The sequence below is a fragment of the Myzus persicae genome, unplaced genomic scaffold, assembly GCF_001856785.1.
Source record: "Myzus persicae strain clone G006 unplaced genomic scaffold, MPER_G0061.0, whole genome shotgun sequence".
Classification (NCBI taxonomy): domain Eukaryota; kingdom Metazoa; phylum Arthropoda; class Insecta; order Hemiptera; family Aphididae; genus Myzus; species Myzus persicae.
The window spans coordinates 418,225-432,022 of record NW_019101158.1 but is presented as its reverse complement, the minus strand read 5'-3'; the positions used below and the strand labels follow the sequence as shown (position 1 = coordinate 432,022).

At 28.2% G+C, this 13,798-nt stretch overlaps 2 protein-coding genes across 2 annotated transcripts; one reads left to right on the top strand and one right to left on the bottom strand.

Moving 5' to 3' along the window:
* Positions 1 to 3,835: 3,835 nt before the first annotated feature.
* Positions 3,836 to 9,298, bottom strand: LOC111027986 (nuclear pore complex protein Nup160-like). The gene is given in 2 exon segments (XM_022306501.1): positions 3,836 to 7,464; positions 9,028 to 9,298. A coding segment is annotated over 1 exon segment (3,624 nt). The 5' UTR covers positions 7,460 to 7,464; positions 9,028 to 9,298.
* A 2,653-nt stretch (positions 9,299 to 11,951) lies between these two features.
* On the top strand, positions 11,952 to 13,767 carry LOC111028022 (WASH complex subunit 1). The gene has a single exon (XM_022306552.1). It carries the CDS (start codon positions 12,279 to 12,281, stop codon positions 13,599 to 13,601), a length of 1,323 nt encoding a protein of 440 aa, XP_022162244.1. The 5' UTR covers positions 11,952 to 12,278; the 3' UTR covers positions 13,602 to 13,767.
* Positions 13,768 to 13,798: the final 31 nt, after the last annotated feature.

Below are 13,798 nucleotides of genomic sequence, written 5' to 3'. Positions count from 1 at the left end.
TAGCACTACTCACCTAGCTATAAGTAAAACTGTTTATCACTTTCGATTTTTAAATATCAATCTGCAAACAATTGTACTTGTAGTTCTGTACCTAGCAATATGTCAATATGCACCTATAAATAAAAAATTGTGACGATTGACGTATGTTTCGACATGTGCCCTTGTGTGCACATAACAGTAAAGGTATTATCTAAACTAGAAAACTATACGGAGTGACTATTTTAACTCTAAACATTCGTAATCTCAAAAAATGTACTCATTTAAAAAAATCAATTTATACTCAGTTTTAAATGATTACCAAACAATAGTTAGATAGGTATAAATTGCTTACTATTTTAGGTTTTGAACAAAGCTATGGATGGTTGTACAATGATAACTGATAATTGTTTTTATAATTTATTTGTTGTGTTTTTGACTTTTTGTACACTTAAATACTCTAAGTACCTATATGAATATTCAAAAAGATACTTCGATCTTAAACTTTACTTTGGGTGTGATTTCTAGTAGGGAATTTGATCTAGTTAGTATACTCTGCCCAGAGGGAGAGATAAAATAGATATGTCTAGTAGGTACCTACCTAGATTTAAAAAAAAAAGAAGAAAACATTTAAGATGAACTGGAATTTTTAAGCAAAATTAGTTTTTAACAAAATGTTTTTGTTTTTTTGTTGTACCTCTATCTAATTCAAAAATTAATAACTTTAGACTTGAATTTTTCACTAAATATTTAGGTTAGAATTTTCTGGACATGATATAATTTTCACAATATTTTGACTCTTTTTCTGCATTCATAAACATTTGGAAATTTTGAATTTTTTTTACTAATGTTTTATACAAATTTTATTTTGGAGTAAAGAGCTCGAATATTTAATACACGATTTGAAGTTTCTCTTGTACCCATAATAAAATGGTGGCAATTACTAACCGCTCCACCGTATAGGTACATTAGGTGTCAATTATTCACAATAATTTTAAAAAAAATTGTCATGTCTATAAATAGCTAAATAAGACTTGAAATATTTTTCATATACCTAAAGAAAATTGTCATATTAAAATTTGGGGAAAATTTCAAATATTTTTGATTAATAGTTACAACAAAAATATTAAATACATTTTATCGAAAATGTTACTTAAAAAAGCTTTTTCGCCATTCATTTTTTCCCCGGTGCTTTTGAACAATATTTGGAATTGTTTACTTTTAACACTCCAACTCAATCCCAACCCAACTACATTCATTTTCATACCAGAAAAGGTAGGCTGGAGTAGAGAATTGGAGCCTTTTTACTTTCTACCCTGAAAGATGATGACAGTCGACAGACACAAATAAAAAAAAGATAAAACACATACCTACCTAATTGTAAATATAAACAAAATATGTTATTATTGTAATAATTTTAAACTGATTTAGTAAGTAGAAGAAAATCAGAAGATAATTTTATTAGAGAATTAATATTAAAGCACAAAATAAATTAAATTGTATTGCATATTATGTGATTTAAGTTGGTAGTTATAGATAGGTGCCTAGTACTTACCTACCTACTTATTATATTTGAGTAGGTTTTACAAAAATATATAATAAATGTAATTTAGGATAGTCATACAGTATTTATTAATTATTATACTATTGGACTTTACAAATTATAAATTTTGATGGACTAATATTAAGAGGACGTGAGCATTTGTTGTCTCCGTACAACATGGCCAATTTTACTTTCACAATAATACATTTTACTCTGTAGTTTCTAAAATTAAAATAAATGTACTTACTTATTATAAAATTAAAAAGCAAGAATACCCATTATACAGGGTATCTTGGAGGATTTTATTGGTATAATTATTTTTAAGTAAGTTATGATCATTTTAAAATGTACTAATTACAAAGTCCTCTTAACTACTAGAAATTTCAAAAGAAGAAAAAGGGGGATAAGTATGTTTGGGGAATCATGCTCTGCGCGCAATGGTGTGTTAAGTGGTGGCATGAAGGCAATTGCCCGGGCAGCATTTTTTTTGGGGTGAAAATGTACACACTTATGTCGTAAGTTTTTTAACGTGACGCAGACGAAACTGGACAAAAACTGTTTTTTGTGATAATACCTATTTATTTAATCATGATCTCAAGTACCTCTTTTCCAGTCTTCTAGCCAATAGGTAAGCATATTTTATAGGTATAGGTATACCTAGGTACCTATATCAATAAAAATTCTTTTTCATTTGTGAAATAGGAAATCCAAATTTGAAGCTACTGTTATGGATAGGTACCTAATTGGTTTCTGAATTGTAATTGGAAATAATACAATAAATAAATATTTTATTCAAATCCAAGTTAATAAATATCTCAGCACCCAGGTAGATAGTTATATTATTATTATCTACCTATATGCTAGTAAAATTTTTCAGTAAGACTTTTTAATATCTACCTATAGTAATAACAATGAATTTATATTATAGGTACCTAGTAATTTCATTGATATACGTATCACATATGTATAATTTGTAAGATATAATAGGTAGGTATATAAAAATTCATGTAATTCATGGGATATCCTTCAAGACTCACAATTTATAATGGGTAGGTAATTGTGACATGATTGGTTTGTAAATAGAACTTAATGTTTAAGAACAGAGCACGCACATATTGTAATTGATTGTATAAATCCAATGAATTAAAATGATTAAAATATTTCAAAGGCTTCCTTTTTTATATAAAAACTGAATACAATTTTATAGGATTGAAATTGCAGTATGGCTTCATTTAATCATATATCTAAAATAATGTAAATAGAAGCCATTAGCAATACATAATTTTTAAAATAAAATACACACTACAGCTACTCTGTATGCATGCATTAAGAATCAAAAACTTGTTTACCTATTATTTATAAGTAAACAATTTTAGTTTTCAAGTTTATTTGAATTAGAATTAAAATGAGGAAATATTTGTAGCCATACAGAATGCAGAAGATTTCTACTTAAGTAACATTATAGCAATATAAATTTAAGTTAATAATAGGTACCAGAAATTATTTTCTATTAGCACACTTCTGTAATTACTAATAATGTACAATATTAAAAGTTTTAAACTTTGATAAAAATATAAAACCATGCATACCTACCAAATCATTTGTACAAATTTAGGAGTGATGAAATTCAATAGAGGCACTGAAAAATCTCCATCCTCAACAATAGAAATTATTTTAAATAACAATGTTCATGTTTTTTTTATTGATTCAGTAACTATTAATGTTTTTTTAAATATAAATTTGTTACAACTTATAATATTAAATACAAACTATAAGTAATTCTTAACTACAACTTGATTAGTGTTCAGACAAAAGAATGCAACATTAGACATAATGGATTTAGAACCAACAAATTTAAAATATAGTACAAGGATTTTTTAAAATTATTATTCTTAAGCTTAACAAGATTCTTATAGATGGATAACGGTTTAGGTATAATAGGATTAATAAATATAACGATAAAACAATGATATGATCAAGGTGTATTTATCATATAAATAATCATCATTAATGTGATAATCATGAGAGAAAACACAGTAAATACAAAAACATCATTCAGACATTAAAACTAAACATTAAACATAATTATTTGATGAAAGCAGCTGACTTCTTTAACATTCTTCTAAATGTGTATGAACACTGAACAGATGAACATAATAAAAAAATTTTATTTTATTTAAAGCTCTTTCACAATTTACATACATATTATATATTAGTAGTTAGTACATAGTTTAAAAATAAATTTGTATCGTACTCAATCCAAAAACATATAAAGTAACGTTTTTGTAAAAAAAAATAGAACTTATTATTTTTTAATTAAAACAAATATTTTTTACTTTAGACTTTAGTGTTTGCATTCTCACGAGCTACAATTGTATCATAAAATATTTTATATTTTTCAAGAACCTCATCACCAATCTGTAATTTATTATGCTTTAAATTTACAATCACGCATTCTATGATATCTACAGGTATTGTGTTACCAAATGCTTGTACAGTATCACCGCTACTAATTTCTTTTTCAAAAAGTTCTAATATTAAATCTGCACAGTTAATCAATTCTCCATAACTTAAGTATAATTGTAACAAATCACCAACATTTCTTTCTTTGAATGTCTTGACAATCCAATTAGGTAAAAATGATTTATGCCTAAGTAGCTCATCAGCTACATGATAATGTATCAATGTTCTTCCTTTTTCTTCATACCTGTTTACTAATGTCTCCAAAAAATGCCAAGCTATTTTTGCACTATCAATGCCATCACCACTGACTCCATTGTCTGCTAACCAAATCCACGCTTTATCACGTTCTTCATAATCTGTTAGAGACAAACATGTTTTTACCAACTCTCTTAAGGGCTGACTAAGTGATAAGTTCCACATTTTAGACAAACGCATTACATCTTTATACTTATGTTTCATTAACAATACAGATGTCACGCTTTGTACATCCATATTGGTTGTAGAATCTTCTATTTCCTGACGAGCTCGAGCCAACCAACATAATTTTTTAAGATGCTCAATTTGTATTAACCCATTGTGAACATCATCAGTCTCTGAGAGAAAAGGTAATGAAACTGTTACAAACCAAGCATCGTCAGGACTTAAAAATTCTAAGTATAAGAGTGATAGTCTTAAATATTGTTCTTGGGCTACACATGTGTCAGCGCGTAAATATAATTCATAAAATGTCATGGATAGTTTTTTGTACTTTGCATATTTATCATGAATTGAACATAAAAACATGTAATAAGGATCTGCATCTACATTTGACAAAGATCGTGCTTTTTTTAATACTATGTCTTCTACTGAGCTTTGTAGACCATAAAAATTAAAACTCAGGAGTTTTTCTTTTTCATCATTTTCTAATAATGTTAAGACAAAAGTATGCAAACAGTTCAACTTTCGATCTTGATCCTCTAAACATAAAATATTATTGTATGCACTTTTGTATTCCTTCAATTTTAAATTATTAAGAAAAATGTTAGAATGAAACATTGATATCATGTTTTTATCCCCAGCATGTTTACATATTTTTAATACATAATTACCAAGTTTTACTGCGTGTTCATAGTAATTATATTTTTCAAACAGAGTGATAGCTTTAAGAAAATCATTTGTATTTTTTTTAATATCACTTTTAAGGATCTTAAGTGCTTTATCTGGATCATTATTTAACATATATGAAATAATTAATGTTTCTTCCCATTTATTATAGTCTAATAATTGAGCTATTTGTTGTATGAAACTGTATCGTCTCTCTTGTAATAAGAATTCTACAAGAGTAGAAGCGTCAATAAGTGGCCAAGTGTAATTTAACAACCCATCAATATAGTCCATAAATGGTTCCCTGGCTAACAATGTATTAGAAGAGATCATTTTTTCACATAACTTTATGTCATGTGAAAATACAGCTTGAATCCAATAGCTATAAGCAAGATTACTAGCATCAACAACATACTCTTTTGTTTGTCCATAATTCTTGGAATTCAACTCCATAAATGTAAACAATCTACAACATAAGTCAAAACGTGTCACCGCTATTTGATGGAAACTGTGAGAAACAACACTGGTACCTAATTTACTTCTGAAACATCTTGAATGTTGTGTAACTTGCATATCTTCATCTGCCTCTGGATTAGCATCCAGCATCTTAATTAATATACGAGCAGTATCAAGAACATTACATCCATTTAAAAATAATGATATTATTGGATCATTACTATTAAACATATATGACTTTCTAACCAATTCCAAAAAGCTATTTGGGGACATATTTATGTCTAAAAACAAATTAAATTTATTTGTTGGTTCTGACATCAACACATTAAGCAAATTATTTAATTTATTTTCATTATCAGGATTTTTAAATGAAAATATCTTGTTTTCGACTTTATCTGATGGCCGTAAAAAGCATAAACTTGAATTTGTTACAACGACTAGTAGAAACGATGGTGAGCCCAACCAAATTAGTCCAAGAGGAGCTAATCTTTTACGACGGTAATCCAAACAACTTTTATAAAAACTAGCACTGCACTGTTCAATAAGTTGCATTTGTGACTCAATATCTGAAGAGTCATATTTATCCATTTCCTGAGCAACTTTAGTATCAATTGCATGACTTATCTTGGCACGGTAATCAGTCACAAATTCAAACCCATCAGATGTATCATAAACAGCAATAGCATTTTTCAAATCATCATCTGTGAAATAAGTAGAAGATGAAAATATTTTATCTAAATAGGTTTGTTTTGCGTTAGATGAATACTGAGTAGGTTGTTCAAAAGCAGTAGTATCCAAAGAACAGTTTTTCCATCCACCATTCCTAATATTCACAGATTTAACACAAGCAGTGTCTTTTCCAGTTCTCCATATACACCAAATTTCATCACCATACAATGACATATCAACTAGCCTACTCTTCACGGGTGAACGTACATAAAACTTTTGCTGAAGTTTAAACATACCATGGTCAGTGCATGGTTCAAGAACCACAAATGTTGAACTTTCTGATAAGCTAAGGTAAATAGTAAGTAAAAGTTTATCATCAAAACATTTGTGAATAATATGAGGTCTTGAACCATTCTCTGTTGAAGCCGCATATATTTTTTTCATATCCATTATATAAATATAAACAGATTTATCGATTGACCAAACTTTTAATTCACATGTGTCATCAAGAGAGTATACATATATATCTTGTTGAAATGGGTGCACAGCTAAACTGTTAATAACTGGGTTCTCAATATGCGTAGAAAAAACTTTGGTTATGTTTGAAAGCATTCGAGGTACAGCAGATTCTTGACAAATTTCTTTTAAGGTGGGTAGTCCAGAAATATACTCCATACGTATATAGAGCATAACATTGTTTTGTAGAGCTATTATAAATATAGCATCGTGTTTTTGATCTAAACAAGAAGCAGCCGAATATGGATGACTAAGTTCTGCATTGTAAGAATAAAATGTTGCTGGATCATCGATAGATGGTATATTAAAATTTGAAAAAATCGATGAATCCAATAATACATTTTCATTTTCATTATCTTTTTCCTGACGATTAGGTCTTGGAAACGTCAATCGATGACAACTACATGCTGTAGGCACTAATAAAACAACAGATTCCGATGTCTCGTATACAGAGATTCCACTTTCCAATACAGGTGAATCACGAAAATGTATACGCACCTGGTTTTCTGTTAAATTCATATCCAAACTATGTTCAACTAATTCAAGTTTATCATACAAAACACGCCAAAATATAAAACGGTTAGGAATATCTTTGAAACAGTGTCCACCTGATCGAGGTAGTGTACTTTCATCGCGCAGTGTAGTTGAAGCACCTTCAGGATTAATCAAAATTTCCCTCCATTCATTTGATTGAAAATGTTCAGTAACTACTTGTCTGTAGATGGTATCCATGTATGGATTATTAATATCCATATTTTCTAAACAAAATAACACAATGTAATATTAGTTAAAATTTCATAAATAGCAATTATATACTAAAACTAATAAGTGTTATAATTTTTTAAGAAAAAAAAAACAATTAGTAAATAGGCGACTGAAGCCAGCAGGTGAAGGGAGTCACTAAAATAAATACTTATATTACTCATGTACTGAAATTTAAGTGTATAACTTCAGTTTACTGCCCTGTAAGCTGTAATATTTTTGGATATAAAATATTTGTCATTTGGATCATTTACAACTATAAGTTTAATTTAAGAGGAGTTATACAGTATACCCGCATTTGTTGTCTCCGTCTTACAAGAGTGTAACATATCAAATTTTACGTTCAGCAGATCATGTTTAGCTCAGTTAGCTTAAAAATTTGAGTGAATTGACCTCTCATTAAAATTAAAGGTAAGATTATTACGGAAGGCTTCTCACAGGTTTTTTATTTTACTTTTATTTTAAAGAGAGTTATGAGTATTTAAAAATTGTAAATTGTTTGTACAACTTCAAATACTCATAACTCTCTTTAAAATTAAAATATTATAACTAAGTCTGATTGCACCACTGTTCTTAACTCGTTGAAGTACATAAGTGTCCAAGAAAAAAATATTTATAATACTTGGTAAACTAGAGTGATGCGCGAATGCCTACAAAACTTAGAGTTGCTAACTTCCAAATGCCATAAATTCAAAACTAAGTCTAACCGACAAATTCTGATTACACCATTGTACTTAAATAGTTAATACAAGTTCCAAAAAAAAATTGAAAAATTTGCATTGGGTGGTAAGTACTAAGTCAGGTTAGGTTAGTCTAATATAATCTATCTAGTAAATCCCACCGGTTTTTTAAATTTATATTTTAGTTTTTAAGCAATTCATGAGCCTTTTTTAATTTTGAATTGTTTGTATATTTTAAAATACAAACTTATACAACTTTTAAACTGTTCTATGTAAAATACTAAATAATATCATCAATCACACATTTCCACTTAGCCAAATAAACTTTAAAGTAAATTAGCATAATGTCTGTAAAAAAACCTATTTTATTTCAGTTTTCTAAATAAAAGTTGATCATGCCCACCAGGTTAGGTCACCAGGTTAGCTCACTTCTTGGTAATATATAGGTAGAGAAATATAAACTTATATGTAATGTTTTTATTTTTAATTTTATTTTTCAGTCATGTTTTCATTGAACTGTATTTGGGTACTCAACATATTTTAAGTAAAAATTAACAATTAAATTACTTTCAAAATATTGAATTTCATATACAAATTCTGTTTAGTATTTGATCATTATATTTTGGAAAAAAATTGCTAAGTAATAGGTTTATTAGTTATTAAATATTAATTATTTGAGTAGCTAATAAAATAGTGACGTATATTACGAAAGAATAACAAAATGGAAATACACAACAAGGCCCAGAAAGAAAATATGTATTTTTAGATATGGATCAAAATCGTAAATCAGAAATCGAAAAATACTTTAATCCCAAATCTTAGATTGATAAGTTTATCAACGAGCAGTTAAAAAGAACTATAATAGTATAAGCAACTTACCTACCGTTTTTAATGGCACGTTATAAGTCACTCTACGTTTTAACAGAATGACAGATTAAGAGATTTAAGACTTGAGTCTTGAGTTGAGAGCACGTGTAAGCGGTAGTTAGTCGTTACTACATTAATTCCTTAATATAGTCAAAGTCAAACGTTACTATTATTCAGTAACTACTAACTACCAAGCCGTTAATCGGAACTCGCTAATAATATTTTGTTTGTATATTAAATATTCGTTGTGGACTTGCGGTAACCACAATTCACAAGGAGGGAGTTTAATTCCAATTGTTAACGCTTATCACAAATACGTTAACATGGGTACCAGACATTTGTCCCAACGTCACTTTCACCCACATTCTAATATTTTTGATCTATAGATCCACAAAAAATTCGGTACCGGGATATTGTAGAAATGTATAGTTGTATCGTTGTATGTAATTGAACATATATTATACATTTTTACCTACCAAATAATTTGCAGACTTTCGAAATTCTGATGGATTTTAATATTTTATCAACATTTGAATCACGATTAACTGATGTAACTGTTGCATATACCTGTGGTATTTATGTATTTTTTAACTGATATTATCACAACTAGAACACCTTGTAAGATTCTATTCAAATTAATTAGTTAATTAAACAATGATTATTTAGGAGACACTAGCTGGTTAGTATAAATGCTCGTGGTTAAATATTATCGATAAAAACTTTTTCATTTCGTAAAATGCTTCAAAAATTGAATGCTATGTTCCTTATACATTTTGTTAATGGAAGTTCAAAATTATTTAAGATACATCAATTATTTTTTATATACATTTAAAGTTCAAATTTTGATAAAATTCAACAAAATGTTTAAACTATTTTTCAGTGAGAAATTCATAAAAGTTTTTCCTTCTAAAGCTAACATCAGAAATTTTGAAAGAAAATTCTCCACATAGTTTCCTATCTTAAACAAAAAAAAATTACCTGAAGGCTGAAAGTAATATTAATTTTTTATGAACGTTTAATTAACGAATTTCCGTTTAAGCATTTTTGATATTTTGTTGTTATTCAAAGACGAATAACCGTAGACACCTGAAATTTTCACCAAATGTTAAAATGACAATTTTCCATACTTGGTAAAATTTGAAACAAATTTGACTCTTTTTGAGCAATTTTTTTAATTTCTTACATTATTTTTTAGTTAGAAATTTATAAAAGTTTTTCTTTTCACACAGCTAACGTTAAAAATTTTAATGGAAGGTTCCTAACAAGTTTTACGTACTTTATCAAATAGAAAAAGTTCACCGGAAATTTACGCTGTTTTAAGCCATGAGATATTTTCTATTTGTATTAATTTTTTTTTTACTATTAAATTTAATTATTTATATACCTACATTTTCTAGGTTGACACAACGTTTCCACTCAAAATCGTTTGTCATTTATGTGTACAAGGATTTATCATTGAATTAAGTATAACAAATCCATTACAATGAAATGCTCTACAATACTGTAGTACTATACAGCAGAGCGATACCCACTTGACCACCATATTTGTTTTTGAGTTACAACTAAACAAAATAGATTTATTAGTAACTGATTTCCCGTTTTCCCGTATTTTTCTTAAATTAATAATAATTAATATATTGAAATATAAGTGATAGAGTGAACAATACAGCATATTTTGAACTTTGAAAACCCGGTGCCATCAACAGAACCATTCTTTAATGAACTAATTATTGTGAATTGTGTTTTCAGTTTAAGAATCTAGAGATTGTAGACTGAAGTCTTTAGTGTTTATTTTTACGTTCCTCTTTTTTTAAATTTAGGCCTGAATAATTTTTAAACTATTTCCCGTTTGATATTGACCGTTTTACAAAATGTTCTTATTATATATATTGCTATTCAAAAAAGATATTTCTAGTATTAATATTATTTTTATATATTTCAATATTTGTCATATTGACATGTTGTATTATTATGAACTGTCGCCTTTATTATGTTATTATTTATTAATATTGTATTGTAAAATATTTATTATTGTAATATTTTAGGCCCGAAATGTCAAAAAAAAACCCGATAAAATTTAAAAATATTATTATTTATTTGAAATACCATGTAAAATACATTCACTTGATTACCCTGAACTGTAATAGTCTTAAATAATATCTATAAATTTTATGGTAATGTAACAAAAGACCGTTCCTTCAGTGGAAAAATAAGTTATATAGTTACATATTTAATTCCGACATACCCCTCCAAGAGATGGCATGCAATTTGGACATTCCAATTTATAGGTATTTATTCTTTGGCATGCAATTTGGATGCATCGATGCTATGAACGAAAATGTAGTAATGGACAATATTGAACACTTCTGTCACTTCAGTAATGTACCTATTTTAGTATTTTACCCAGGGCCTTATTTACAATTTTTGTGCCCCGAGTCAACCATAATTTTACGTCTTCCCCCCCTCCCCAAAAAATAGGTCCACTTTTTTATTTTTCTTAACACATTTTTAATTATAATTTTTTATGGTTAAACCTTGTCCATCTACAACCGTGGTTATGTTAAAGTAATATCAATTATATTCTATACTAGCAGCTAGCACTTATCCGTTATCGCTGCACTGCTAAGTCCACAAGGGTCTATTCTACATACCTATTCTTTCCAAAAAAAAAATATTTATTTATACAATACTACACCGGGTTACAGCGGTGCCCGGTCGTCCCCTAAATAGATCAATATTTGGCCACCCGGTGCAAATGTCCCCATTGTACCCCCCTAAATACGGCTCTGATTTCACCCATACAATTATACAACATTATTTATTGTTGTTATTATATTCTTGGTATATTGCTGACAAATATTTAATTTATCATGGTATCAATAGTATTTGGTATTATCAGTATTATTATGGTATTATCTAAGTAGATACTAGATAATAAAGAGAAATACTCAAATCATAATATAGTACTTGCTCAAATCAATTATAAAATCTAAAATATTTCTCTTCAGTACTCAGTAGTTCAGCTTCAGACATTCATTCTACAATAATACTTCTTCCACTACTCATTGTTTTATAATTTTATGATACTAAGTTGTCTAATACTCTAATGTCTAATTTGTAATGTGTTCAGTGTTCTTCACGGTGCACAGACATTAACATAATACTATTTGTTTTTGTTTTTACATATTATAATAGTGATATAATTGCCAATTTTCTATTATTCCAACATTTTTACTGTATTAATTAATTATTTTCTTATAAATATGGTTAAAGTTAATAAAGAAGCATGTATACCACTGTTGCCGTATGATCTGGGATATGAAGAGACTATTTTACAATTAATAAAATCATTAGATTGTCTAGATAAAGTTGTTGAATGTGTATATGAACATGTAAGAAGTAATATAAACTCACAAAAATTGGAAATAGTTAAACTGAGTGACAAATTGAACAACATAGCTAATAAAGTACAACTTTTGTCAAACACCAAGAAATCGATTCAAGTTTATTCCAGTTCCAAATATCCTGCCGCACATTTACACAAAGATTATGAATATAGTTATGATTTTGAAATTAAATCTGATATCACGGACAATATCCAAGTTGCTCATCAAATATGTGTGTCGAATGACCCAACTGATAAACTTAAATTTTACCATGTTGATGACGAAAGTAAAAAGTTATCCAAAAATAAAGATATTATTCAAATGAAAGGCCTAGGCAGATTACCTGACGATGTTAGTTACATAAATTCCTTATTATTATTTAATTCAAATGAAAATTTATACAAAAATTATGTTTTGTCTAACCCCTATAAAGTTAAAATAACAAAAACTAATAAACAAGTCGAAGAAGTTGACAATATTAATAAACCAGTGTTTACACTACCAATAAATGATACCGAAAATCAGTTTAATTATTCTTATACACCGGAATATGAAGAAGTTCCTTCTATTGATGTGCCGGCTGATTTACCCGATCTTCCAGGAATTGCTGGTGATGTATTATGTTTCAAAAATGAAGAAAAAAACATTGACACACCAGTTGTTTGTAATCCTTCAAGTGTAGTGGATCTTCCAAGTTTTGATGAGTTAGACGATATTGAAAACAATGAAATGATTCCTGATAATTTGATACAGACTGATAAAGAAATCATAAAACCGGCTGAACCTGAAGAATTGTCAACTGTTGTAAATATTCAAAATAAAATTGATCATGTTAAAGACGTTGATGATCTTGTTAAAAAGGAACAAAATGTTAATAAAACGTATGATGATAACATAAATACTCACAGTGTTCTAATGGATGAAATAAGAAATGCGGGAGGATTAAAAAAAGCTAAGTTACGCTCAGTCGTCGATAGAAAAACAAACAATGAAACAATGTCTACTGGAGGTGGATTAATGGCAGATTTGCATAAAAAGTTAGCGATGCGAAGGCAAGGGATCTCTGGTAACAATAAGCAAAATGATAGCAGCTTAGAAGGGGTAATATACCGTATGGCTTCAACAATGTTACCGCCAAATCCTGAATCTGAAAGTGAAGCAGACGGTGATGACGATACAGAAGGCGATTGGGATGATTGAGTTCAATAGATCTAATAAAATTTTTTTGTAATTATCTTTCTTTGTTGGCATTACAAATATGTATTTATAGTATAATTTATTGTTTACTCACCTAATTATGAAGTTGATTGTTCTATATATTTATGTTACATTTATATTCAAATAAACATTTCAAACTAAACATTTTCTTTATGAATAATTATGTTTTAGTTTCAAAA

Coding starts and splice junctions, on each gene's coding strand:
- LOC111028022 (XM_022306552.1), top strand. CDS start 12,279: ATGGTTAAAGTTAATAAAGAAGCATGTATACCACTGTTGCCGTATGAT.